This window comes from Manduca sexta, chromosome 21 (genome assembly GCF_014839805.1).
Source record: "Manduca sexta isolate Smith_Timp_Sample1 chromosome 21, JHU_Msex_v1.0, whole genome shotgun sequence".
NCBI lineage: Eukaryota > Metazoa > Arthropoda > Insecta > Lepidoptera > Sphingidae > Manduca > Manduca sexta.
In genome coordinates this window covers 11,141,178-11,169,171 of record NC_051135.1, presented here as the reverse complement: position 1 = coordinate 11,169,171, position 27,994 = coordinate 11,141,178, and the positions used below count along the sequence as shown (strand labels likewise).

Genomic DNA, 27,994 nt, shown 5'->3' with positions numbered 1-27,994 from the left:
AAGACGCGGGCGTCGAACGTCTGCTGAGGATCGTCGGCCTCCGTAGACGCGGACCGTCGGGTGACGAGCATTGGGTAGCTCGTCGCCCGAAACACCCCAACGGCCCGTGTGTACGGCGCGTAGTGTTCCACGCGCGCCTCGAAGAGCAGTGTCAGCATAATTTGCGGGGCCCTTTAGGGCCGGTGCCTGCCTAGGTCTCAATGCCACCGGATCTTGGACCTAGGCACATAGGCAAAGGATGGGAACACCGTAGGTTCTTAGTCAGTAAAAGTCTGACACGCTCTCCCGCCCATCCCAAGGCGGGAGATAGTCAACTGACGATTTACCTACGTAAAAAAAAAAAAAAAGTCCTATCATGATCTTTTATCGAGCGACTCAGTACCGATTCAGTTCAATATAGGTTCCTAAACTTCTGGTTTCTGATGTAAAGGTGCGTTTATCTATCATTGGATATTATAAATGAATGCCAGTACGTATATTTTATGGTAAGTGTTTAACATATTTATGGCTCGATTTCTAAGTATTCTCCAACATTATTATGCGAATCCAATATCGTATATATCAGAAGAGTATTACATGACATATTTATAGTGATTTATATCGCGATTGCATTAGATAGCCGAGTCGACCATCGTACGGTGAAGTATGACTTGGGTTATCTATTTTGTCAAGATTTCATGGTATCGATATTAAAAACAAAATCAATATTTCCGAAAATAAAAACCTTTGCTTTTGTCACTGGTTAATGTGTTAAATTGAATCCAATTGTTAATATCTGAAATGTAAAATAATTTATATCAGTCCCGCAATAGTAGAAGTAAGAAAATATCCGAGACAAATGTGTTCCGAGACGTGTAGTTTGGATCAAAAATGTTTCTAACTAACAATAACATCGTAACGGTAAAAAAAATCATATTATTATATCAAGACATAATGAAAGCAATGATTTGGAAATTGTTTTATGTTTAAAAATTATTTAAAGTAAGTTAACTAATGTATCAGCGCTAGTTTACTTCATCAGACCATATTTTGCTTTCTAGTAGGTACCTTTTAATGTTATTGAAATACATAGGTGAGTATTTACAATTAATAAAGACAGTGAAATATTCACATATTCTAATCATACGTGGCCAGAATTATATTGTAACAATATCACTTGATAAAACACTGTTCAAACAGCGTTCAAAATTTAAAGATTATCATGTTGTTTTGATTTTCTGGCTCCAAAAGATACAATATGTGATATCCGAAATATTATGAGAATTGGATCACCAATACAATAATGGTATAGAAAATATTATAATATTAACATAGTAGATAAAATAGGTAATCTGTAAATATTGGTCCATAATTATCAAAGATCTCTATCGGCTAATTAGTCGTCATGATAATTACCGGCGATATTTGTCACTACACTCTATTAAACAAACATCTAGATCGTGGATCGTGATAAATACGGTATGTAGCTTTGAAGTACACTCCGCGGCCTCCACACCTTGCATCTCAGTCTATATTCAGACAGTAATGGAGGACAACGTGCTTGATACCTCACCTACCGAACGAACAACCCCTCAGACAAGAGACCAATTAAACCTGAAAGAATTCATATTACTTTTTGAATCACAACCAGAAATATGGGACGTATCACACGAACATTTTACTAATAAAGTGAAAAGGGCGCAGGCGTATCAGAAGTTATTAGTAGTGTTCAAAAGGATCAAGCCGCACGCCACAACAGATGATGTAAGGAAGAAAATTAACTCTTTAAGGTCGAACTATCGGAAGGAATTGAGGAAGACTCTTGTCTCGCAGCGGTCTGGTGCTGAAACTGATCACGTTTATAAGCCAAGATCTTGGGTGTTCCACATGTTAAATTTCTTGAGGAAAACGGATCAACGTATTCGTCAGGTAATTTCATAATTTCGTTGTCACAAATTTAAACATGGATTTCGATACTAGATGTAGGTAGGTAGGTATTTGCTTTGACGATGCTATTAAACTATCAACGACGCATGTTAATATTAGTAATGTGATGATATTTACATTAGTCATTGCAGAGGATATTACAAATCTATTTTAAATTCATGTTTATTAATGAAAAACATTAAGTATTTGAATCTAATAGAAGCACTGTCAACTTGCTGTAGACAATACACCTAATATTTTCCGTGCAAAAGAAATAGCCAGATATTTGGTAATACACTTTTTGTGGAGACATTATTTTTTATCTAGTAAAATTGCAGTTGATATGTTTAAATATCGTTAATTAGACACTGTTCATCCAAATTTGCTTATTGTAATATGTAGTCAAATATTTTGCAGAATCAGTTATCCAGCTACGATGAGTTTCAAGATGGCGACGGACACAATTCTCAGGCATCGGGTTCTGTATATTTTTCATCCTTGAATTACATTCCTCCAGCGAAAAGGGAAAAGAAATTATTTTTGACAGAACAGACGGAGCCTTTTGAAGAAATTGACATAACGTTACCAAGTCAGTCTGAGAAGTCAAGACAGGGCATAAAACAGAATTTAAATTTAACCGCTCTGTATTGGACGCAGAAACTAGAGAAAATGGATTCTTTGCAAAGGATATATGCTGAGAAAGCTATTAACAACATTCTCTTTGAAGCAGAGATGGGAATGTTAAGGCGGAATTCGGTTCAGATCAACGTAACCACGTCGGTTGGTCCACAAACACCCTCCAGTTTTGCTTTATCACCTTCTTCAAACGCAGTAAACTCGGCGACATCATCTCCAAATTATATATCATACCATCAAGAACAGTGAGATGCAAGTCTTGACGAGATAGCTGTACCTCATAATAACGTACCTACCTCATTAATTAGTTCTACATTACTTTACTTTGGTACGTAGGCAAATAAAATTAAAGTAAGACAATTCCTTCGTTAACGTTAGATGAATTTTTATACGCGACGGGAACTTATTGGATGCAGAAATGCAGAATACATTTTGCCGAGGACTTTTTTTAACATAGTGGTTATTAATTAAATGAAAGACTTTAAGAATTAAAAAAAAAAACAATTAAAATTAAGTTATCTAGCCATAGAACTTAGCACATCGCGATAATTTTTCTGTTTCCAAATTCTGGGATTAAAAAAAACACAGCTCGAGTAAATAGTATATTATTTTAGCAATCTGGCAGTGCACATTTTAAAACTGACATTATATATTACAAGCTTTAATTAATTTGCAATGTTTTGTATGTATGAGTCCAATCTTGCAACTAAATTTAAAAGCAAGTACTCAACGAATGCAACATAAAATGCAATTTTGCATACATTTTTGACGAAATACATATACCCCAAACATCACACTTTCTCACAATTGCAATAACAAAGAATATAATTATTATAATTTGAACGAATAAATAGGACACGGCGCCCACTCGCAGAATGACTTGTCAGTAAGTACATTTTTAAGTATAATATATTCAAGTTACATTATAGCTTAATTTTCAATTATAATGGTAGATGTAAAAAGAAGGCTTCAGTATGGTTAGGGATCCTTTAAAGTCTATGGATACTGCTGAATATTTGCATTAATCTATGCTTGAATGTAGGTATGTACCTATGTCGAATGTCTCTATGATACCGTTGAATAAGCGAACGCCGTGTCTGAATATATAAATATTTTTTTTTCGATATGTTTTCATAGAATAGCTGCTACACATAGTAAAAAAAAAATGCTATATGCTCTATTGAAACTATAGAATAAACTATTATAGATAATAAAATTTACCTAACATAATATTTTATTAAATTCATATCTTTGAGAAGCGCGTCACGTAGACTTTATCCGTGGTGTTTCAGTAGTTATTTATCACATTCATTTAATATTATACAGTGGTTCTCTGAGCACGTGTTGTACTTCGGCTCTGTGCAGTGTGGCGGCTCCCACAGCCGGAGTCGCGGCCACTTCGCGACCCGCGTACACTAACTGAAATCATAATGGAAAATATTTAGGAAAAAATATCTCATTTTTAATTTGGCCAAACCACTCTCATATCGTGAGCACAAAGAAAGTTGCTGGTAAATTCAGTAAATACAAGACAGGAATAAGATGATCAGAATGAGTTGAAGATAAATATATAGTCAGAGAGCTTACTCCGTCTATGAGAGTAAATCCGTCGTTTTGCAATTATGGATCTAATTGTAGGACAGTTTTGACAACTTTTGTACGTTACTAACAGTCACTTTCAATAAACTAAAATCCCAATTGCTTTTCTATCACAAAAATGGACCAATCAGAACAAAGTTTTTTTGACATGCTTTCAAGTGAGTCACTTTGATTTGTTCAATCTCGGAATCGGATTCAAGATTGAGATTGGGATCGTTTATTAAAATCATTTATTATAAATAAATGTGAAATAAAATACGATACTAGATAGTAGCAACTACAAACAAAACTATTATAATAGTAACAAAATTACGAGGTATCTAGTCATATTACTTTTAATTGCATGTAAGTATTTTTAACTTAAGCAATTTTATACGATTTGAAAAAGCTAGTACTTGCGGAAAATGTGTGAAAGAAATTAAGATAGATATTTGAAGTAATAAAAACGTTATAAATATGGCCCGAAAATTTGACTGATACTTAAAAAGGCTACAGTATTAATACCTTTCTGCCACACAAATTCTCGAATCGTGGTTTGACGAAGCTCCAAGCTCCCATGTTCCTGTGTTCCTCTTGACTCCAGATGAATTCTGTTAACACAATAAATCAGTTGCAAACTTATCAACCATTATAATCAAGTACTTCGGCTTTCCGATCATCGAGAAGAAGGGATAAAATCATGATTAACAATTAAAAAAGGATTTTTCTTATTGTGCCTATTCTTCAAATAGCAGATTATTTTAATAGCTATCTGAGTTCTGAAGTAAGTAAGCCTTCGTATTCTTGAATTAAAAATCACAAAGCCGCGGGATGGACGCTGAAGCTGACATATCATAATATTATTCTAGGAATGACTGGTCAGTTTAAAAGCTATCTATGTTGTGAAGTCGGTAAGCCTTTACATTCGTGGACTTAAAAAATACGATATAGGTGTTGAAGGTGATTATATTATAATGCTCGATATGAGTTGGGCTGAAATTTCAATAACACAGGTACCCAGACTCATAATATTCCATCGAAACGTTGGAGCAACAACCTAAATGTCAATTTATAAAATCTTTACCAACGCGAATATTATTGATAATAATTCCGAAATCCATGTATTGAAAGTGGTGAATTGACATCAGATAAGTACTCAATTACAACACGTGTCTCACACAGATAAAATTTAAGCACAAATGCGTTGAAATTATAAAACAGTTCACTGCTGAAAGTGAATACAAAATGTGGTTTGCAGTCGAATAGTCCAGTAGCATATAAGGCACGTCACAATAATAACTCGGGCGCCAAACGCATTCACCCAACAGATTCCACCGACAATGCAATTGGAACATACGTGTGACAAATATTCACAGTTGCTTTGTAGTTACGGCTGTCTCATTAAACTTGCGTGAATGATGCAAATATAGGAATTGTATTCGTAATAATACTGTTAGCACTTAAATATTATTGTGAGTGTATTTCTGACACTTTTTACTATAAACACATTCGTTTGATAGTCCATTAGCAGACGGTAAGACTTTCCATATATATTATAATTCTCTTTGCGGTAAGACAGACGGCTAGTCATTGACACTCGTTCTGGTCGATTAGTTGGTAAAGTCATTGTGAAAGTATTTCTGTGTAGTCTGTGATAGTATTTTTTATTTTAATTAAAATCGCTTCAGTTTGTCTTAAGTTCTGAAAATAGGTATCGACTCCAACTCACGATCTATTTTTTTTACTGCGGCTATGAAAGTATTTGCAAAAGAAAAAGGAATTTGGCATTGTCAAATAGTCAAAAAAGGAAGACAAGCCAAATTTTAATCAAATCGTACTTACTTCTAGCATTAGGGTATTTGTCTAGTTCCTTCTGCAGCGCCTGTAGAGGGAACGGAGCGAGTCCTTCAACCCTCACAATAGCTACGTCATCAATCTTCGCTTTCACTCTTTCTTTATGGAGTTCGTAGTAATGTTTACCGCTTACTAATATCACTCTCTTTACTTTCAATTGGTCTGCTAGTTGGTCACCTGCAAGATTTTATGAATTCTATATCCCGCGTATTTCCAATAAAACCCTATATAAGATACAATAATTTGTTTTCATAAATTAGCTTTTCCCCTCTCACTTCTTTATATAATTACTAGCTTTTGCCCGCGGCTCCGCCCGCGTTATAAAGTTTTTCGGCCTAAAGTTTTCCGTTATAAAAGTCGCGCTATATATTTTCCCGGGAGCCTATGTTCTTCCCAGGGTCTCAAACCGTCTCCATACCAAATTTTATCCTAATACGTTGGGTAGTTTTTGAGTTTAACACGTTCGCGCAGACCGATGCAGCGGGGGACTTTGTTTTATGATATGTTTATGTAGAACTTTTCCCCGTTTTTGCAACATGTTTCATTACGGCTCTGACCTATTGGTCATAGCGTGACGATATATAACCTATAGCACTCCAGGAACAAAGGGCTATCCAACACAAAAATATTTTTTAATTTCGAACCGGTAGTTCCTGAGATTAGCCATTACTGCTCCGCTCCTATTGGGCATAGCGTGACGATATATAACCTATAGCACTCCAGGAACAAAGGGCTATCCAACACAAAAATATTTTTTAATTTCGAACCGGTAGTTCCTGAGATTAGCCATTACGGCTCCGGTCCTATTGGGCATAGCGTGATGATATATAGCCTATAGCACTCCACGAATAAAAGGCTATCCAACACAAAAAGAATTTTTCAGTTTGAACCGGTAGTTCCTGAGATTAGCCGTTACTGCTCTGCACCTATTGGGTACAGCGTGATGATATATAGCCTATAGCACTTCACGAACAAAGGGCTATACAACACAAAAATATTTTTTCAGTTTGAACCGGTAATTCCTGAGATTAACCATTACTGCTCCGTTCCTATTGGGTATAGCGTGATGATATATAGCCTATAGCACTCCACGAACAACGGGCTATCCTATACAAAAAGATTTTTTCAGTTCGAACCGGTAGTTCCTGAGATTAGCCATTACTGCTCTGCTCCTATTGGGTATAGCGTGATGATATATAGCTTATAGCACTCCACGAACAAAGGGCTATCCACCACAAAAAGAATTTTTCAGTTTGAGCCGGTAATTCTTGAGATTAGCCATTACTGCTCCGCTCCTATTAGGTATAGCGTGATGATATATAGCCTATAGCACTCTACGAACAAAGGGCTATCCAACGCAAAAAGATTTTTTCTGTTTGGACCGGTAGTTTCTGAGATTAGCGCGTTCAAACAAACAAACAAACAAACAAACTCTTCAGCTTTATATAATAGAAGAAGATATAGATAATGTTCTAATTTAAATCAGTGAGCATAATTTAAGTTGGGCATTGGCTTTCGAAATAAGAAATTTGTCTTTTTCCCAGTCACGCATCATAATGTTGTTCAAAATTAAATAATTACAATAAATAAAGATGATAATTTTGAATAAATCATCAATTGGTACGTACCGATTACTGTGTGGAAATGTGTGCGAGGAGTGAAGTCTGATAGCGGCGACACTGCATCGGGTAATCGCAACAGAATTTTGGGTGCAACCACGACTAATGGCTTTCTATAGTTGCGCGCCATCTGGAAAGAATAGAATAAAATTAATCAGACTGTCTCGGTGGCGTAGTTTTATTGCGTGCGTGGTGCCACTGCTCTAAGGTTGCGAGTTTGAATCCTGTGTCGCGCAAAGCGATACTTGTATTTTTCTTCATTATATCGGCCCGGAATTTGTGCCCGATATGACTATATGTGGCAGAGGATCAGTTTGCGGAGGTTACTGTATAAAATCATAGTTATATAAAAACCCCTGACGTTATCCTTGCTCAATAGAAACGGAAAGACAGATTTCATGACGAAAGAGAGCAAGAAATGAGTAATATTTAACTAGCACAATTGCAAAAGTTCGTTCATAAAACAACAAAATACAATTGCGACCTATATAACAGTTGTACTGTCAGTTAAATTTAAGTTGAAAATTATAAAATTTATTGCACGAAAATCTCTGCAAACTCAACATTCATTGTTGAAACAAGTTCCGCGTTTTGAGTCATGGTTACGTCATGTACTTTAATATCCAGTGGTAATACATTCAATTTAGAAGATGCTCAAATTCTGCCGGTAATTTATTAAGAAGTGAACTAAATTAAACAAAGTTTGCGAGTTTGGGCAACAAGTTAAGCTCCGGGTTACCTTCGGGCTTGCCTGTTAATACTTCACAAACAACTCACATGTTTAAATTGTTTACTGTTAGTATGTTAGTATTTGGGTATATTCGTTGTAATTTTTTTATTATTAACTAAGTTTTACTAGTGCCTCCGTCCTCGTGAAAGTCTGTCCCGGGAATAATTAAGTTCTAATAGGCATTTTCGTCATAACCTTTAATATAAAGTTACGTTTATATTAAAAAACCTAGAACCAAGGTTATTGGTGTGCCAAATTTCATCTACATCCAGCGCTGTAGGTATGTTGAGGTGGTTAAACTTTGACAGTAATAAATGATTGAAATTTACTCTTATATCTCTATTTTATGTTGAGATACCAGAATAAGAACCGTAATCTTGAGCTATATACGAATTCACGTTCGTTTTTCCACTCCAGATTAGCAAGAATTCCTGATAGTTGAATTTATAATACTATTCATTTCGGTCGATATTTATCATGTCTGTGACGTTTCCCTCATGGCTTAAATTGACCTCTGAAGTCTAAATAGGTTAATCACTACTATGGGTGAGGCCGGATAGAACTGACGAAATGATGGATATTTGAGGGTTTTTTTTAACGGACATAGATATTGGTACCAATTTAAATACATTAATAGCTCTTTAGTTCTTTACATTATGTTACCCATTTAATACATTAATGGTTCTTTACATCCATCTTAATTTAAGGAGATATTATCCTGACGGCAAACAAAACGAAGCATCTTTAGTATATGTTAAGCATTAGGAGAAGCCTTATTTTTTATTTTATAAACGATGGCGCGTTTTCAGCGCGTCTTTTTATATACATAAGTGCATGGTCCTCAGCTGTAATGAGGTTTGTGAGCATTTTAAATTGTGTATATAAACTTCGTGTTCACAGTGTGTTATTTATCTATACTATTATATAAAGCTGAAGAGTTTGTTTGTTTGTTTGTTTGTTTGTTTGTTTGTTTGTTTGTTTGTTTGAACGCGCTAATCTCAGGAACTACCGGTCCAAACTGAAAAATTCTTTTTGCTTTGGATAGCCCTTTGTTCGTGGAGTGCTATAGGCTATATATCATCACGCTATACCCAATAGGAGCGGGGCAGTAATGGCTAATCTCAGGAACTACCGGTCCAAACTGAAAAATTCTTTTGCGTTGGATAGTCCTTTATTCGTGGAGTGCTATAGGCTATATATCATCACGCTATACCCAATAGGAGCGGGGCAGTAATGGTTAATCTCAGGAACTACCGGTCCAAACTGAAAAATTCTTTTTGCGTTGGATAGCTCTTTGTTCGTGGAGAGCTATAGGCTATATATCATCACGCTATATTCAATAGGAGCGGAGCAGTAATGGCTAATCTCAGGAACTACCGATTCGAACTGAAAAAATATTTTTGTGTTGAATAGTCCTTTGTGGAGTGCTCAAAGTTATATATCATCACGCTATGACCAATAGGAGCGGAGCAGTAATGGCTAATCTCAGGAACTACCGGTTTCAACTGAAAAATTCGTTTTGTGTTGGATAGCCCTTTATTTGTGGACTGCTATAAGCTATATATCATCACGCTATGACCAATAGGAGCGGAGCAGTAATGGCTAATCTCAGGAACTACCGGTTTGAACTGAAAAATCTTTTTGTGTTGGATAGCCCTTTGTTCCTGGAGTGCTATAGGCTATATATCATCATGCTATAACCAATAGGAGCGGAGCAGTAATGAAACATGTTGCAAAAACGGGGAAAATTATGAGTTTTGAGAGCTTCCGTTGCCTGCGCTGCGTAAACGGTTAAAGTTATGCAACAATGATGTATGACGGGATTGTTTCACTTAAAAGTTCTAAATAATATAACAAAAGTCCCCCGCTGCATCTGTCTGCCTTAACGTGTTAAACTCAAAAACTACCTAACGTATTAAGATGAAATTTGGTATGGAGACAGTTTGAGACCCTGGGAAGAACATAGGCTCCCGGGAAACTACTATTTTTATAACGGAAAACTTTAGCCTGAAAAACTTTATAACGCGGGCGGAGCCGCGAGCAAAAGCTAGTTTTTAAATAAACACGGCAACATGACCCCACTACACTTAACGATAAGTGGAAAGGGTCCAATAGAATGTCTACAGACGAAAGATGATAGCCCCTCGGCAGTCGACATAATTATGCCGGCCTATTGGAACTGTATATTATCAGGCCCCGGAACGCGACACACTTACGTGGGCCACTATGGCGAGTTTTAACACCACCAGCGAATGCCAGCAGTAAATAAATTGTTAGGATTATTTTGCCAGATATTTTTGGCCCATGATACTAATTAGATATTATTAATTAATGTAAGTTTGGTGAGAACTGACAATGTCACAAATATTTACTGCACTGCTTACTATTTCCCTATGTGAAAACAGAACTGCAAATAAAGACAAATCCGATGAAAGAGAAATGTTTGGCAACTCTACTTCGGAGATATGGAGAAACCCTCGAGAGATTAGATCTTGTTAGAAGAGCTTAGTGGCATGCTTTGGGCGATTCGAAAGCCCCTCGTGCACTAAACTGAATAGCTTTCAGTATTAGTTCGTTCAATTCTATGACTTATCATCTACAGTTTTAAGAGAGTGTTCCCCAATAACAAGATACCATTTTATGGAGTTTAGTTTTATCAACTTCTAAAGTAAAGACGTTGCGTTTTTGGTGAAACTGGAGGTCAATTATTTTGACGAACGTTTACAGTAATGTACAAATTACCGCAACGACGGGCTTATGTTCTACAGTATTTTGTATAAAACTGGAATAAGTTGACACTATCAACCAAAAATGTATTCTTTGCAACAAAATATGTTTATGGGCTGCGGTGTTGCTTACCATCAGGCGAACGGCAAGCTCGTCTCGTCATACAAAGTAATAAAGAAAATATTTGAAACTGTTTTGCCCAACATTATTTTTAAGTAATAGTTTTAATGTTACGTCAGGCTAAAATATTTTTATATAAATCAATATTAATGCTATACTATCATCATGTGTAGGCTCTTAACTTCCTAATATCTTGTAACCGGCGTGTCAAGTGTACCACACCCTTTAATACCAATGAACTCTAATCGGCTTAACTATCACTATTCGGCACATCGCTAGTTTATATTAAACTAATACTGCACCGTTGAATGTATGTACTATGGAATGGAATTCAATCCGCACATATTGTAGAGTCAGACACAAAATTGCAGAACGAATTCAATACTTTAAATCGTCTAAATGTGATTTCGTATTCTTGCCACTTTTTTCTTTGTTTGAGTAAACTGGCTTAGTTAGATTTGGATAAAAATAACTTGCAATTAACGTGTATAATTACTATATAGGAGACTTGCAGTCAATTATTTGTTAGGTATTTTTGCATCTGACTATACAAGTACATTGTTCGGGGATTTGTACGCAGTTCTGCATTCAATAAAACTGAGTCGATTGGAATTTTAAACGTATTTTTAAATCGCCTTTTTTATGAATTTATATTTGTTTTGGGTTGAATATCTTACTTTTTATGAATCTCCGCTTTTGTCTAATAGCAGAAAAGGTATATAAGCTATGGATTCAATTAAATTCAGATGGATCATTCAACGAAAATATTTCACAGTAATCATGATTCATATTAATTAAAAAAATTCACTATCTCTCCAACTTACTTGTCTTCTTAACAAATGGAAGTACTGCGCCGGTGTTGTAGGGTTAGCTATATGCAAGCAAACAGCTTCGGAGTCTGGAGCCGTCTCCGAGCTGTCCGTGATTTGAAGGAACCTCTCCACTCTGCAGGAGGAGTGCTCGGACGCCGCGCCGTCGTAACCATGAGGTAAGAGCATCACTAGACCGTTGCTGCGGACCCATTTTGCTACAGAAAATACCATATAAAAGATAAAATTAATTGCTAATTTCTGTAGTAGTGTTCATTTGTCGAGATTCATTAGACTTGGAGTTCTTTATACGTAGGACAGTCGTCGAATAACACCGTATTAATAGATCATAATTTCGATTTAAAGAAGGATTAGCTGCAAAGCTGTCAAACTCTGTATCTTAAGATCGTTCTTTTCGGGTTCACAGATATCGAAACCACTATAAATGATATCTTAAGTCACATCATGTAAGAGGTTATGAGAGTTTCAGTCACCTAGAGAGGATAGAGACTGTGAAGGTCGAAAACACGTTTAATAACCAGAACACACTTTCGAACCTTGGCTTATGTTTTCAACGTTAATTATAATGGATTAGTAATGCACAGACACTGTCAAATTCTAGTAGCTAATTTTACCTTCTCCGGATGCGATGAAGGTATCCACAATGATCTGAGCTCCGTTGTAGAAGTCGCCGAATTGTGCCTCCCAAATACAAAGATTGTCGGGAGAGTCGTAAGCCATGCCGTATTCGAAACCTAGGACAGCTTCTTCAGACAAAATCGAGTTCGCGACCTGAAAAAATACTTGATTATCATTGTACTGGTAGGGATTATGTTCAGATGAAATTTAAGTTTGTAGAATAATATAGTAAACGTCACGACTAAATTTGACCTTTATTTTTTCTGTGCTATAAGCTTAAATTTGCTAATACGTCAATTCCTTTATGAAGCTATGTCATCTAGACCTGATAGAAGTTTTATTTGAACAGTAAATAGTATTACGTGATCCCTTGAAAGTGACTCTTCTAAAATGTTCAACGCAATAACCTACCTCTAAGAATCCCTTCTGGTCCTCATGTATATGGTTCAAGGGGATGTGTATGGACTCGTCCTGCTGGTCAACCAGCATGACATGCCGGTGGGAGAAGGTGCCGCGACCAACATCCTCGCCGCTCAGCCTCACGTGCCGACCCTCCATTAGTAACGAACCTAGGATGTGGCAAAACACCTATTCATATTTGATCTAGTTTTCATTTATTTTGGTAAACTTAATGATCGATATATTTGAATGAAACAAATAACTTTTGTCTTCCTTCATAATTTTACTCTTCCTTCATAATTTAAGAAGTTATCATTCGTACATTCACTCGTGCATTTTAATATCTTCAAAGCAAATATTCTAGTTTCGTTTTTATCAACACCTCAACGAGTATTTCGATTTGAACACATCGTTCGTCTTCGTCAGATCTAAGCCACGAGGACAGACCGCCCAAATCCTATCAAGTATTTGATAAGACTATACATAACTATAGCTGTATATGCTATAACATTCGATAATCAAATAACAATGGAACATCTTCATTCAAGCGTACATAATGCGATAATGGTTTAGATATTACATACTCCTCTCTGAATATATAGCAAATATGATTTTAATATCTGAACGAGGTTTTAATAAAAACAAAATATACGAGAATGTAATAAGCAGATTCATAAAACCATTGAGTTGAAGAAGAATTTTTCAATGCAAAAAGTATCAATTTTCGCTGAATAGAAAGTTAAAATATTCGACATCGATTATTCATGTTTTATATGCTTCGAAGTTCGAATGAATATCATGATTTACATACTTTTAAAAGGCTTTTGTACTAGTAAGATTTTCAGAGGTCAAGGTTTTCTTCGTATAGCTGTTTTAGATCAAAACAATATAACTGATAACCCCGAGCTATAGGTGGTAGTTGAGTTAAAAGTGTTTTAGTAAGAAGGGCAAACTGGTAACCTTTACTCTTGTTATGATCAGAGTATATTTCGTCCGTAAAAAATAGATACTTTTACAGGATAGAGAGGATTCGCGACATTCGGGATTAAATTACTCGCAAGTGGCGCGTAAACGTAGTATTTCACTGCCTGAGGGTTGAGCTTTTAAAATAAAACCTTCGGTGATATACAAAACCTTTTATCAGGAAACCAAAAATTATTATAAACAAACTAAATCTGTTTGCGCAGATTCAGTTTGGAAAATAAATGTATCCAATATTTGTGTTCATTTGTTCCGCTACAATATGCGATATTAGGCGCCTTATGAATATAAATTTCCATAAATTATAATTTGTTAGTACTGACCGATTAAATCATATAAAGTTTAAAAAATCCATTCTTAATCTCCGAAAAATAATATTGCATAATTGAATTGAACTTACCAAACGCCAATGCCTCGGCCGTAGCCCAATCCAATTCCTTCTCCTGAGACAGCTTGGCTAACCGATTCTTCACATGAGTTTTAGCCAAATGCGGATGAATGTTCTGGAATCAATTGGAACTTGGATTTATTGCTTCACGAGTCAACGGGCTCGTACTTTTACTGTTACTGACTTATTCGTTGAGTCTCTTTCTGGGCTTTACTGAGGCGTAAAATGGTGTAACTTTGTAGGTTTTTGTTTGGCAAGTGCTTACACAGCACTCGGGTAATTGGTAAGTTAAGTGCGGTATAAAATCAACAGTATCCAACAGTAGACTGAAGTCTATCCCGGCTGTAGGTATTTAGACGTTACGCAATGACACATAATAGCACCTATTTAGTACACATTAGGCACATTATTTATTATACTTTGAGGTTGAGGGTTTGATTTCAAAGACAGGACACTAAAAGTGAGTATATCTATAAAATACGTATACATTAGCTGCTCTGCTTAAATCTTCACAGATTAATTGTTCTATGGTGAGAGGTGTGCCGCCTGCGACATCGTGGTGCAGAAATAAGTTCATCAAACCGCGGATTTATCATTTACAGTTCTGCCTACACTTGTATGAAGCAGTGCGCTTAAATAATGCAAGTTATATAATTATAATTGGACAGTCTGTTGTTCCTCATCTTTGTCTTTATTACCGCAAACTTAATAGTTAGAGTTAATTGTTTTCCTCATATTTATTTTAATTAAGAGACATAAAACAGCTTGGAACATTGTGGTGAGTTTTCATAAAAGAAAATGCATAAAGATCTCATTAAATGCGCGACTCGCGTTGAGTGTTGACATTCTATTCAGGCTTTATGAAACGTCATATTGTTTTTGTAACTCTTTAGCTGCAAAATGTACCGTATATAGACGCCTTTCCTCTGTTTCAATACGCAATCATGAACCCGGTTCGCAAATTAACTAGGTTAATGTTCTGATTGTGAAATTTCGCAATTAACTCCGTTTTACTGTCATGTTCTTTACTAAAGTCAGAATTTAAATGCGTTTTGCACTAATTTTCTTTGCTTAGCAACACTACATGAGTGTAAGTACTGAGAATGCCAATTAGTGTAACCAGACATCGTGTTGTGCGAGGGTGTTTAGAATTATGCTAGAAGTGCACCGTCTAAGGTACTTGCCCACCTCAGAAGATCTGGTAAGAAACTATGGTGTTGCTCTTTTGAAAGTCTAAGATTGGAAGTGGGGGGCCCTGCAGGGTACTTTAAACTTTAAGACGCTTAGTTCAATGAAGATATGGGCAAGGAGTGGCCCCTAATGCTTGGAGACCCCGTATTACGAGTATTGATACGGTTGATACAGCGGTGCTACGCCGCTGGGTAGAATATATTTATATCCGCTCAGATAGCAACCACCGTACACAAGGTGTTAAAATCCGCCATAGTGGCCTACATAAGTTGTCGCGTTCCAAGAGCAGTCGGTGTATATGCGGTTCAAATTGGCCGGCATAATTGTGTCGACTGACGAGGAGTATAACCTTTCATTAGTCGACATTCTATATGAACTCCACTCCGCTTACCATGAGGTGCAGTGGGCTCATTTTTCAGATAAAAAAACAAACTATTGTCCAACTTGGATATCGAAATCCAGACTTCAGAATCCACAGCCAAAAGCGAGCCGTAGGTAAATTCAATGCTTTATCTAGACCTCACTCTATCAGCCGTAGGTAAATTCAATGCTTTATCTAGACCTCACTCTATCAGCCGTAGGTAAATTCAATGCTTTATCTAGACCTCACTCTATCAGCCGTAGGTAAATTCAATGCTTTATCTAGACCTCACTCTATCAGCCGTAGGTAAATTCAATGCTTTATCTAGACCTCACTCTATCAGCCGTAGGTAAATTCAATGCTTTATCTAGACCTCACTCTATCAGCCGTAGGTAAATTCAATGCTTTATCTAGACCTCACTCTATCAGCCGTAGGTAAATTCAATGCTTTATCTAGACCTCACTCTATCAGCCGTAGGTAAATTCAATGCTTTATCTAGACCTCACTCTATCAGCCGTAGGTAAATTCAATGCTTTATCTAGACCTCACTCTATCAGCCGTAGGTAAATTCAATGCTTTATCTAGACCTCACTCTATCAGCCGTAGGTAAATTCAATGCTTTATCTAGACCTCACTCTCTATCAGGTGGTGTGAGGATACATTACTGAGCGCGTATAACAACATCTTCACAACAAATCAAATCTAATCAGGTCAAATGGTGAATTCTAATCGAGGATCTGGTTTTTGCTACAAAGCTGTCGGATTATAGGGGTGCTGTAACTTCTTGTGTGCTCCTTGGATTAAGGGATTTGCGACGACCCGAATTTGCGGTTATATTAGTTTTATGTCCTTTGGTGCAATAAAGTTAGGAGTAAAAAATGGGTTTATTGAATCGTTTAATGAAAGTTTTTTATAGACGTATTTTATTGATTTTAATTTTATGTTGGTAAAAAAAATGAGTTAAATGTGGGTTAAGATTGATCGCTAAGGAATATAGTAAAGTCTGTCGTTATACAATAGCATAATAGTAATAATTTATGGATATTCATGGCGCAAATCAGCTCACCAGTTATTTTGATATTTTCAATCAGTGACTTGCTGAGTGTTTATGATTTTGTATTCAAAAAATCCCTAATGGTTTATTTATGTTTTTTAAACAACTAAGAGTATAGCAAGTAGTTTGCGTATTTTAAACACTACTAACAAATTTGTTATTCAATGAAAATATACTACACACTTTCCGCTTACATATTTGTGTTTCCTCTGTCTCTAAATTACGTCTAGTCTAAATTTACTTACAAATGCTTCAGGAGTGTTGACGGAAGCCTGTCCAATGGTCTTCAGCAGACCAGCGTCGACACCTGTGTCCCAGGTCTCCACGGCTTGCGGTGCGAAATACATCGACGACCACTGCTCTTGGAAGTATGAGACCTGGAAAGAGATGCTAAATTATATCTCTTTTGAGTTTTATATAAATGTTAACAGCAGACCTAAACATTTTGATAGTTGGTTTCAAAGCCTTTTTGCTAGTTTCGCGTGAATTAAAGTGTGTGAGTAAGTAATTTGTCCAAGTTTTGTGTTATGTTGATTAATGTTTGAATTTATTTCACCAGAAACCGTTCATAATCGTAGTTATCTTGGATTAATAAAACGATTGAAGATATTAGATTATTGCTTTTTGTTTTCAGTGCAACTCAATGAATCAAATGATAATGAATTTTTATTTCAAATGATAATGAATATTGTTTAATTTTTGGCAGTAATCGCTGCGTTAACAGACGATATTAAATCGTTCTAAAATGCCACATTTTTCAGCAAAGGGTCAGTAAATAGCCACATCAATTTTCTAACTGTTCCCGACGTAACACCAAAAAGAAAAATGTTAGCTGTCAGCCGTGGTGTCGACGAGGGTAACTTGCAACTAATAAGGAACTTCAAACCAATTTGTCTGCGTCACCATTAAATCAAGCTGAGTGCGTAATTAAACGAACCCTTTCGGCTATTGTGATTATCTGTATGTGTAATAATTGCTTGAGATTTTGCCGTGTAATTAAATTGTTAGTTTCAGTCTTGAGATACTTGTGTTTACTGAATTCAATCAAAACTAACACCTACCTATCAACATGTTTATTGAGGACTAGGTTTTGCTCACGTCTTCGCCTGTGTGAAAAAGTTTTTCTGGGATAAAATAGGCGTATATTTAAATTTAGACCGGTCGTAATACATCGGTGAAAACTGCATTCAATTCTATGCAGTAGGTTTTGCGTGATTCGTATACAAACACACCGACAGAAAAAAAAATCGAAATACTGTTGTTTTAGTTTCTGTTGCTTTAATAAAGTCCCTCACTCCCTCCTAATTCATTTTTTTCCACTATCTTTAATGTAATCTAAATCTAAAATTAAAAAAATATCCCAAGTAAAAATAACTTTTTTAGGATATAATTATACGAGTTATAAATACCTAACTCCTATTTTTATCCTTTGCTAAACAAATACAAATTGGATGAAGGTTTTTGTGTGCTTGGATCTTAGGATAAGCAGAAAGCCCGATTTATTGTTTGCGAGAAAAAAGATGTAATCATAGGCTTTGAGGCGTCTGTTTAACAATACGCATATTTGTTCAAAGCGATAACTTTTTCATTTACTTAAATCCCAACCACATTGGTTGGTGAACAGTATAATATTGAATTATTGTCCGGTTAGCAATATAAGTCATAAAAATGGCTTCATTAGTTAGGGTTTTAAGTAGGTTAAAAGAGAAGACTATAGTTATTTTTTTTTTTTATTTTACAAGTTGAAATTTACAATGTATGGGACGTCTAGAAACCGGGACCTTGCAAGTAATTTTAGTTACATTTCAAAGATAAACGCGAAAGTTTCTGATTCTGCTCCTCGTCACGTGACCGTCATGTAACAATTCCGCTATCTGAAAACCCTAGGTTTAGGATAAGCCGCCTATAATTGTCCTCCAAGTATGGCCAGATGTCTCATATTTTACGGAAAGTCTTGTTTCCAGATGACTTCTATGTCCATCAGTTTGGTTCAACGTAAAGGACAGTAAAATGTTTGGTGTTTACAATATTTTTCGGCGAACCGCGCACCGCACGACTCAATCGAATGGCGAGTGAGTGGTTTTGACTTTTAATAGTGTAACGGTCTTCAATAAACGATCCATATCTTAATTTTCGAACAGATTCCGAGAATAAACCAAACAAAATATGTCATTTCTGTGATTATAAGCATGCCAGGTAGATATATCCGCCCGGATAGCGAGCGACCATGGTACACAGAGTGTTAAACCCGCCATAGTGGCCCACGTAAGTGTGTCGCGTTCTAGGATCAGCATGAGTATATCCGGTTCCAACAGGCCGGCATAATTGTATCGACTATTGAGGGGTAATCATCTCTCGTCAGTCGATATTCCATTGGACTCCACTCCACTTACCATCAGATGCAGTGGGGTTACTTTCCCGTGTCCGAGTAATATAAATGCCAAAAATACTTTGTTCTATCGGTCTATTTTCGTTTATTAAAAACGGCCATTAGTGCATGACGTCAAAGTAAAAAAAATGATTTTAGAAATAAAATGTGTGTCCGTTAATCGTTTAAACTTTGAAACTTGAACAAACAAATGAGAAATGTGATAACCCTATCTCCTCGTTCTTAAATATTTTATTACCTCGGGCTTGTACGAAGCGACGCTCTCGTACTGCGATTGTAAATACTGCATGTACTCCGCTGATATATTCTCCACGTCCTGTTTGGTCAGAACTCCCTCTGACATCAATTTCTCTGCGTACACGTCAGGAATGGACCTGTAATTAATGAATAGGCTTAATTTCCCGCATCAAAGATGAAGTTCTGAATTTTATTAATATTGTATTGTTTTTTAAATCATTCTATAGAAGGTACTTTATTCTTCTTACAAAAGTTAAAGCAGTCATCAAATAAATTTAGAAAGAAACCATCAAAAATTAAAAACCACTAATTTGAAACCTATGATAATTTTATGACTACAACGACCGAACGCGTTATTGTAAATCATATTTTTATTGAAAGTTTATTACAGTCTGAAAAATTGCAAGTGAAGCTCCTATATAGCGCTGGGAGTTGACAGATTTATTATCACTATAAATTATAAAGGGACGCGCTTTCTCCACTATTATAATGGATATTGATTGCAGTTCTGATGATAGCCTATGCGTAGTGTTTTTTATTAGTGTATTCTATTTTGAATACAATGACATTAATGTTACAGTTCAAGTTGGTTTAAAACTATATTTGAATAATACATTACCTCAATCTAAATTTTAGATTGGATAAAAGTATTTATATTTCTTGATTACACTTAGCCACAATCATAGAAGAAAAAAACAAAATCATTCTTAATTTCTGAGAAAAAATAGTTCAAGCAAGTGCCACAAGATGTCGCTAAATAGATATTGCACAAACGTACTTTCTGCTATGTATAAGCTTGTAGAGTAGAGGGTTTGTGAAGGTGGGGTCGTCAACCTCGTTGTGGCCCCAGCGTCTAAAGCAGTTGTAGTCCACGAACACATCTTTACGGAATTCGCGTTGGTATTCGAAGGCTATGTTGGTCGCTTTTGCTACTAACTGAAAGCAGAAATAATTACATAAAATAACTATAGAAATGATAAATTACTCAATACATATATTGGTTAATAAATAATAATATCTTATATACTGTCCCACTGCTGGATACAAGCCTCCTCTAATACAGAGAGGGATTAGGCCTTTGTCCACCACGCTGGTCTAGTGCGGATAGGCAAACTTCACATAACACAGATTTCTTCACGAGGCTGCCCTCATCATCATCGCATATCATCTATTGGTTATAATTATGTTTATTAAATGATCTGACCTAATAACTATTTCCAAGTTCACAACTAGATAGATTAATCCATTCTCGAACAAACTTAGTTATCTGTCTCTAACCTTCAAACAGACAAGTCGAATTCAGGGTAAAGTAAGAAGTTAATTCACCTCAGGGTGATCTCCATTGACATGAATAACTGGCACGGATATTGCTTTCGCTAAATCTGTGACGTATCGGCAGGAGCGACCGCGTAAAGCTGGCAGTGTGAATCCGACCTGTAAACAAAAAAATAAACAAACATAAGTTAAGGGGGATACTGAAAAATATATCGAGATGATAGCAACAACTTTATTTTTGATAATTGTATTATATGGAAAAAAAATGGAAGTGTACGTGTGTAAGTTGGGACTTCAGAATAGGTTGATGGTAAAGTAGGTGTAGCTCGCGGCTACGCCCACACTTTCCCGCTGCAGAACACCATAGCGATCCATAGCCTCATTTTTTCATACAAAATAATAAAGTTTCTTATAAAAAAACCCATAATTTTCCATTAGAGTAAATTACTAAGATAAAACGTATAACCTGTATATTAATACAAGACACGATCTATTCGTGTACCAAATTTCATCCAAATATAGTCAGCTGTTCTTGAATTTATTTCTCACAAACATCCAAACATTTTCACAATCTTTCGCATTAATAATATAAATTAGATTAGATTACTTTGTCGTTTATGACAGTATACAACAGATACATAGAAAACATTGGGAAAATATTCTAAAAAAACTATTCTAAATGATAGATTATAATTATTAGATTTACCTGATTATTAACAACAACGTGTAAAGATCCACCAACGTTGCAGTGAGGTGCTTGTGATAACATTAGCGTTTCTTGATTTACACCTTGTCCAGTAAACGCTGCATCTCCATGGATCTGAAAAATAGATACTAAATGTAGGCACATATAGGCTAAGTAGGAAGAGCAGTTTTCTATGGCTCTTTTAGTTAAATGACAAGATAGAGAACAGTACTGCCTATAACTTTGAGGTTGAAATAAATCTAAATATGGATTCTCAAGGCTGCTGCTATTTATAGTATCTGATTGAATATCGGCACTAAAAAGTTCGGCAAAAAGTCATTAGTGTCTGTTTTCATAATTTTAACCCTGCGTCACTGTGTCGACTTTCCAAGGGTAATCAATAATCATCACTCGTCAGTCGACATTCTATTGTACTCCACTGCAGTTTGCCGTGCCTATAAAAAAATATCTGCTTGCGTTCCGTCGATTACCAAATAACGCAAGCAATGTATAATTCGTTATGCGATAAAATAATTTGGACTGTACTGTTACACCAAAATTAAATGCAGTCACTACGCTGTACCTGAACAAAAAGGTTAACCTTCGAAATTCTTTAGTTGAAAGTTTCTTTGTCAGTTGTGAAGCTCGGTTACCTTGCGGTTCCCTTGAGTTGGCACTAAACATTATTCTAGCGACACAAAAGCTTTTGAATATTCGTCGGTAAAAGCTAGTTTCATGAGCAAATGTCCATTCTAAAAGTTAGCTTGTAACAATCTACAGCGGGTTTTATGGGATGGTGATTCGCTGAGACCACACTAATGTCTAATGGCATTAAATTTAGCATTTGAAGCAGACGAATTATAGATGTAACTAGGACGAATGGTAATAATTAGAAAACCACATTAGGCATATAATTTTGAACGTACTCAGCATTGTAGGGCTTATTTGTCTTAGTAGTGTGCGCTGACGTTAACCTTAGTGTATCTAGCCTTAATGAAGTTACATTATTACCTGGACATTAAGTACTTTATCGCCCATCCGCGATGATCCGTCTAAGGAATAGTCCCCCTCCTTTAGTTGCAATTGCTTTGACCTCGCTTTCCCCATGGATACCGGATTAGCGGCCTGGAAAGCAAAGTTACAGCTCTCGAATAACCAGTACTTTGTTTTAGGGGATAGAAATTAAAAAATAATTGCTTATAGCACGAAAAGTTACAACATATTTGACGCAGCAAAATGCGAAAGCAATTTAAAAATTCAAGCGTCCGCCATCACAATTCTCGGATACCGTTTTATCTTTTAACTGGCAACAAAATGAATTTCAAATGGAATTTCATTTACCTCCAAGTGAGAAGGGTTGTTTAATAAAGAAAACCGAACAGTTTTCTCATTCAGCGTGATGTCTACCGACGCACCTGTTAAATAATTTAAAAGTCAATTCCAGTTGTTAATTTGATTGTAATCAATTTTAAATAAGATGAACGATTTTGGTATAACGACTATTGTTTAAGAGGAATTTTGTGTAGGCAAGGAATGGGGATTGAAATGATTGTCAAGAAGAGGTGCAAAATAACTTTTATTTGTTGCTCCGATGCCTAAAATATACTATAACCACGTTAGATTATCTACGTCCAATTTAGTTATGCATGAACAAAAATGTAAAATAAATAAAAATCGATAAGTCGAGGAAAATCGAATTCGTTTATGTAACTAACCCAAAGTTTGAATGAAAAATCGACAAAAAATTTCAAACACCAATTTCCAATCGTTTGTGTATGGTTTCAGAGTTCGTGAGCGCCTAAAAAAGTTATCCAACTTTCCATTACAAATTGGAATGAACGGGTATTTTTCAAATTGACTGCGCTGCACTCTGGAACTTGTGTAAATATGGACTATTTGGTGGGTATCATGGTACAGTGTAGTTAAGCTAAACAAAATCTTGATCTTGGAACACTTAACATCAGATGCAGTGAATCCTATTTACAGAGCCCCGATTAATAATATATAGATGTAATTTTTGATCGCGTGCACATTGCGTAAAGTTTTCCTAACTATACGTAAAAGTACATAGTTCTCATACAAGGTAGATAGTTTAAATAGCGCGCTTGAAACACATAGTTAATTCGTTTAAGAAACTTCGTGTGCATGGGTTCTTGAATTTATTTGGGTCAAAATACTTACTAAGATGTGTAGAAATATCGCAAGCGGCATTAGCTTCGTCAGGGAACTCTGGGTTGCCATTAAATTTATGGAATATTTTCACAGGCGGACATTTTAATAGACCACTTAGTACGTTCAGTTTTCCTCTATGAGCCATGCCTAATATCACTTGTTCTACGCCCTCTGCAAATTAATAAATGTATAGAAAATTAACTGGGTGTTAATGAGTAACATAATGAATGAGTTACCTTCTATTTTTTTAACTTGGTTAAAATACCAAACGATTAATTAATTTAGAGTAATAAATCAAACAGAAAATACAGAAACTTCTAAAAATAAAATGTACAAAAATATTATATTAAAAACAGAATGAGTATAATTAGATTGACCTTCCCAAATTACAATGCTCCTACCTATAAGGAGCACAATTAGCACATCTTTATATAATATAACTCTCATTTAGAATGTTAAAGGAAGTTCATGAGTAGGAATGGTTCATTAAACTATAATGAACCTTATTCCAATGTTCCTATACGTGGCTAGTATGGGTTTGAAATAAAAGTATTGCAAGGGGGGAGTATTGACTGAGGACTTGGTCGTCCGAAAAACCTTGCTATATCTACCTACATTTTACAATTATATAAAAATTCATTTTTTTTGCCGTTGACTGTCCAATCTACGCAGAGTGAACTCACAGTTTTATTTCAATTTAACATAAGAAATCTCTAGACAGGGTTTCAGTAAAGTTTACTGTATCGAATTTATAGAATACGTATCTGTCTCAGCAGCGGACTTCATGTTGCTGATGATTGAATGTATCTTTGTTACTTCAGCTATAAACAAAAACTCTTACATTTATTGTAAGGCAGCAGTAGTAAAGAGTTAAATTTTTCGAAAGAGAACACTACAAGTAGGTACTAATTTGCATAAATGCGGTCTGCAAATAGTTCTAATGTTAATTACGTAAGGGAAGCTGACAGGAATCGGTTTACATGGACCTTTCGCCACTGTAAGGCAGCTAACTTACCAGCAGTAGTCAATCTAAACAGCGTAGAGAAGAAAGTGAGGAGAGATTCAGCGCCTTCACCGCAATACCGCTTCACTGTAGGATATTTTGTAGATAAGAACTTATCCCACGCTTGGGAATGGAGTAGCTCTTTAGCGATCTCAACTCTGCGTTCATTGTTTATAACGTCTGCGCTGCTTTCTATTCTTTGAGCGAACCATTCTCGTTCTGCTTCAGTCTGAAATTATGAGTTTTGTTAGGTATTAGGAAGAAATATTTTGTTTTTGAGGCTGACTTAAAAAATATTATACATAGATATTATATATAGATATTATTGGCAACCTATAAGTAAATAAAAAATGAGAATCACTGGGTGACCGTTAAAAATATTAATAGATTTGGAATTATTGTATAAGGGATAGTATGGAAATATAATTAATACTAACATTCCAATAGCACAATTAGATAAAACTGCATAACAAAGAGCGCAAACGCAAATAATATTATCTTTTAATATTAATAATACGAAAAATTATAATCCATAATACCTCCAAATAAGAGAATTCGTAGGAAATAGGCCCGCAGTATGTTTTCTCTAACGCCTCCACTAGAGCCTTAACAGATTGCCGGCCGCTGTGTCCGTACAGGAGGCCTAAATCAACAGCATCCTCGGACGACAGCCCATATCTTGATATATTAAGCTCCTTCACATTTCTGCGATAAAGTAATGTCCGAATTGCCTTATTTTATTTATAGGCAGTTGCTGTTTGCTCACAACTCCGCCTTGGACAAATCCCAATGTTTTTGTCATCAAAAGTAGCTTACATATATTACACATAAATATAGTACTACATATTTTATGTCCTAAAACCAAAAATAGGGGTATATGTGTTTTAAAAACATAAAATAACTTAAATCAGTTATCTAATGGACATAATACCACTTAACATCTCATGTCTCAGGATGGCGAGCGCATAATACCAAACAATACTTTGTAATTCAAGGTGTTGGATGATGTTTCTATTGTTGGGCGTTCGTATCGCTTACCATCAAGCGAACAGTAAGTGCGTCTCGTCATTCAAAGCAATAAAAAAATCTTTTACGTTTTAGTATAAGAATAGGAAGGAAAATTAGAACATCACAAATTACATATTCCGCTAAAGTCACGCAAAGTATGCAAAATTATACATGAAATTCTGCCGGATTAGTTAGTCTGTGTCCAAACTAGTTGGGCGTTTCAAACTAACTCTTGTACAATATAAATAATTCCTACGAACATTGTTAATACTTTTAGAATCAAATCCCTCTAAATATATCTTCACAATGCTTTAATAGGTGGAATATTTCATTGTATCTTTCTGAGATTCTCTTTTAAGGACCAACGCGTTGTCTATTTTTATCGTTAGAACAAATACTGTTTTGTTTTAAGATTATTGTTGTCAGTGTATATGATGTACATTAAACATCATATTCCTTAGTTGCGTTCGGGAATCAGTCTGTGTATATCCGGTTTGGAACTGATCGGCATAATTAGGTCGACTGGCGAGGGATAATGATATCTTTCCAATCGATACTCTAGAGATACGTTCAGGCCTATTCATTTATCATCAGGCGAAGAGTCATTTTAGCATGACAATATAAAAAAATCCGATGCAGTACATACCAAGTATTGCTTTCTTATTAGTTCTGAGTGACTCTATTGAAGGTTGATCATCTTACTTCTTATCTTATCTTACTATGATTATAATAAAAGCGAATGTTTGTGAAAATATTTGGATGTTTGAGAAAAGTAAATGTAGAACCTGAACGGATTTGGACCAAATTTGGTGCACGGATAGACCATGTCCTAGATTAACACATAGGCTTTTTATACTACTTCCGTGGGAAATATATGATTTTTTAAGAAGATGGCACTATAGCTTCAGTGACCTCACTGTACCTGATGGTAAGTGAAGTGGGGTCCAATATTATGTCGACTGACGAGAGACGATTACCCCTTGGCAATCGACACATTTATACCGGCTTGTAAGAATCGGATATAGGTACACAGGCTGATCTCTGAACGCGCCCCTCTTTCGTGGGCTACTACGGCGGCTTTTAACACCTTATTTACCGTGGTCGCTATCCGGGCGGATATAAAATATATCCTACCACTAGCATAGCACCATTCTGTAGCAGGTAGGGCTTTTCACGCTGCCGAAGTCCCGTGCAACACCTAGTTACTATAATACATGCTATTTCTCCATCTCATCATACCTGTTCTCGTTTCTATAGTCCACATTATCGATAGTGGCTTTCAAGTGTCCGTGGGTGCGATACGCGTCGACTAGTTGTTGCGCGCGACAGTTCTCAAACCTTCTTGTTAATACATCTTGAGGTATTTCTGGAATGTCAGTACAGTTTTGAATTAATAGCCACGCTGTATGTGGATACATCAGTCTAGTGATATAACTAACTATAATAGGCTTGGGTCTGGGTTGGTTTCCCAGGCTTGATGTCTTTGGTGTGAAAGATTCTATTATGTTTATGTTTATATCGTTTTCTTTTGTAGGATTAAATATCCAATACTGAAAGAATTATTAATGTATTGCAGATCTTTGAGTAATAGAAAAATGACTGAAGGTCCCTAATTCGCAACGGTTTGGAAAAACAACAAGCACCGATTTCGAAAATTGAAATAAAAATGTCGTAGAAGCTTTACCGATTTGGTTTACGATACTGACGAAAGATGATTTTAGTTTTAAGTTTACAATCTACATAATAAAACAAAAACATTCATCATCAGGCATCTATGGACAAAAGATAAAGGTAAACAATTCGTGATTATTATAGGTTATATTTTTGGTAGATTATATCAATTTACATCGTGTGATGCTTCATAAAATCATCCAAATAGTTTTGCGTATGACGATAACACAATAGGTATAATTTTGCGCTCTACATAGTCAGCTGACAGCCGATGACCCATTAACATACCGGCCTCATTGACAATCCGCGGTCGATGTCCGAAAACTCCTGCGCCAGAATGGTAAAACACGCGATCAGACGCGCACAACACTTTCCACCTCGCCTCTCTCACTCGCACACTTCTAAAACACAGCATTTTATCCCTTTCACGTTTTGAAAACCTTTAATTCATATTTTTTGAATTTGGTATTTACGGAATGACACGAGTCAAGGTTTTGTTAAACACATGTGCGCGAGAGTGACCGATCGGCGCCGATGATGCGCGCGCACTGTCGTGCAAGCG

General features: G+C 35.9%; 2 protein-coding genes across 2 annotated transcripts; one reads left to right on the top strand and one right to left on the bottom strand.

Moving 5' to 3' along the window:
- Nucleotides 1-1,454: 1,454 nt before the first annotated feature.
- On the top strand, nucleotides 1,455-3,134 carry LOC119190067. The gene is made up of 2 exons (XM_037441110.1): nucleotides 1,455-1,908; nucleotides 2,323-3,134. The coding sequence occupies exons 1-2, from the start codon at nucleotides 1,525-1,527 to the stop codon at nucleotides 2,788-2,790; spliced, it is 852 nt and encodes a 283-aa protein (XP_037297007.1). The 5' UTR covers nucleotides 1,455-1,524; the 3' UTR covers nucleotides 2,791-3,134.
- On the bottom strand, nucleotides 3,131-27,994 carry LOC115440187 (probable 2-oxoglutarate dehydrogenase E1 component DHKTD1 homolog, mitochondrial). The gene is made up of 20 exons (XM_030164393.2): nucleotides 27,721-27,994; nucleotides 27,001-27,127; nucleotides 25,293-25,458; nucleotides 24,766-24,982; nucleotides 23,760-23,921; nucleotides 22,920-22,993; nucleotides 22,590-22,703; nucleotides 21,600-21,713; nucleotides 20,945-21,052; nucleotides 20,397-20,554; nucleotides 19,620-19,755; nucleotides 17,238-17,369; nucleotides 14,398-14,500; nucleotides 13,029-13,186; nucleotides 12,614-12,770; nucleotides 11,994-12,196; nucleotides 7,602-7,722; nucleotides 5,962-6,150; nucleotides 4,645-4,730; nucleotides 3,131-3,960 (listed from the first exon to the last, which is right to left on the bottom strand). The coding sequence occupies exons 1-20, from the start codon at nucleotides 27,845-27,847 to the stop codon at nucleotides 3,850-3,852; spliced, it is 2,763 nt and encodes a 920-aa protein (XP_030020253.2). The 5' UTR covers nucleotides 27,848-27,994; the 3' UTR covers nucleotides 3,131-3,849.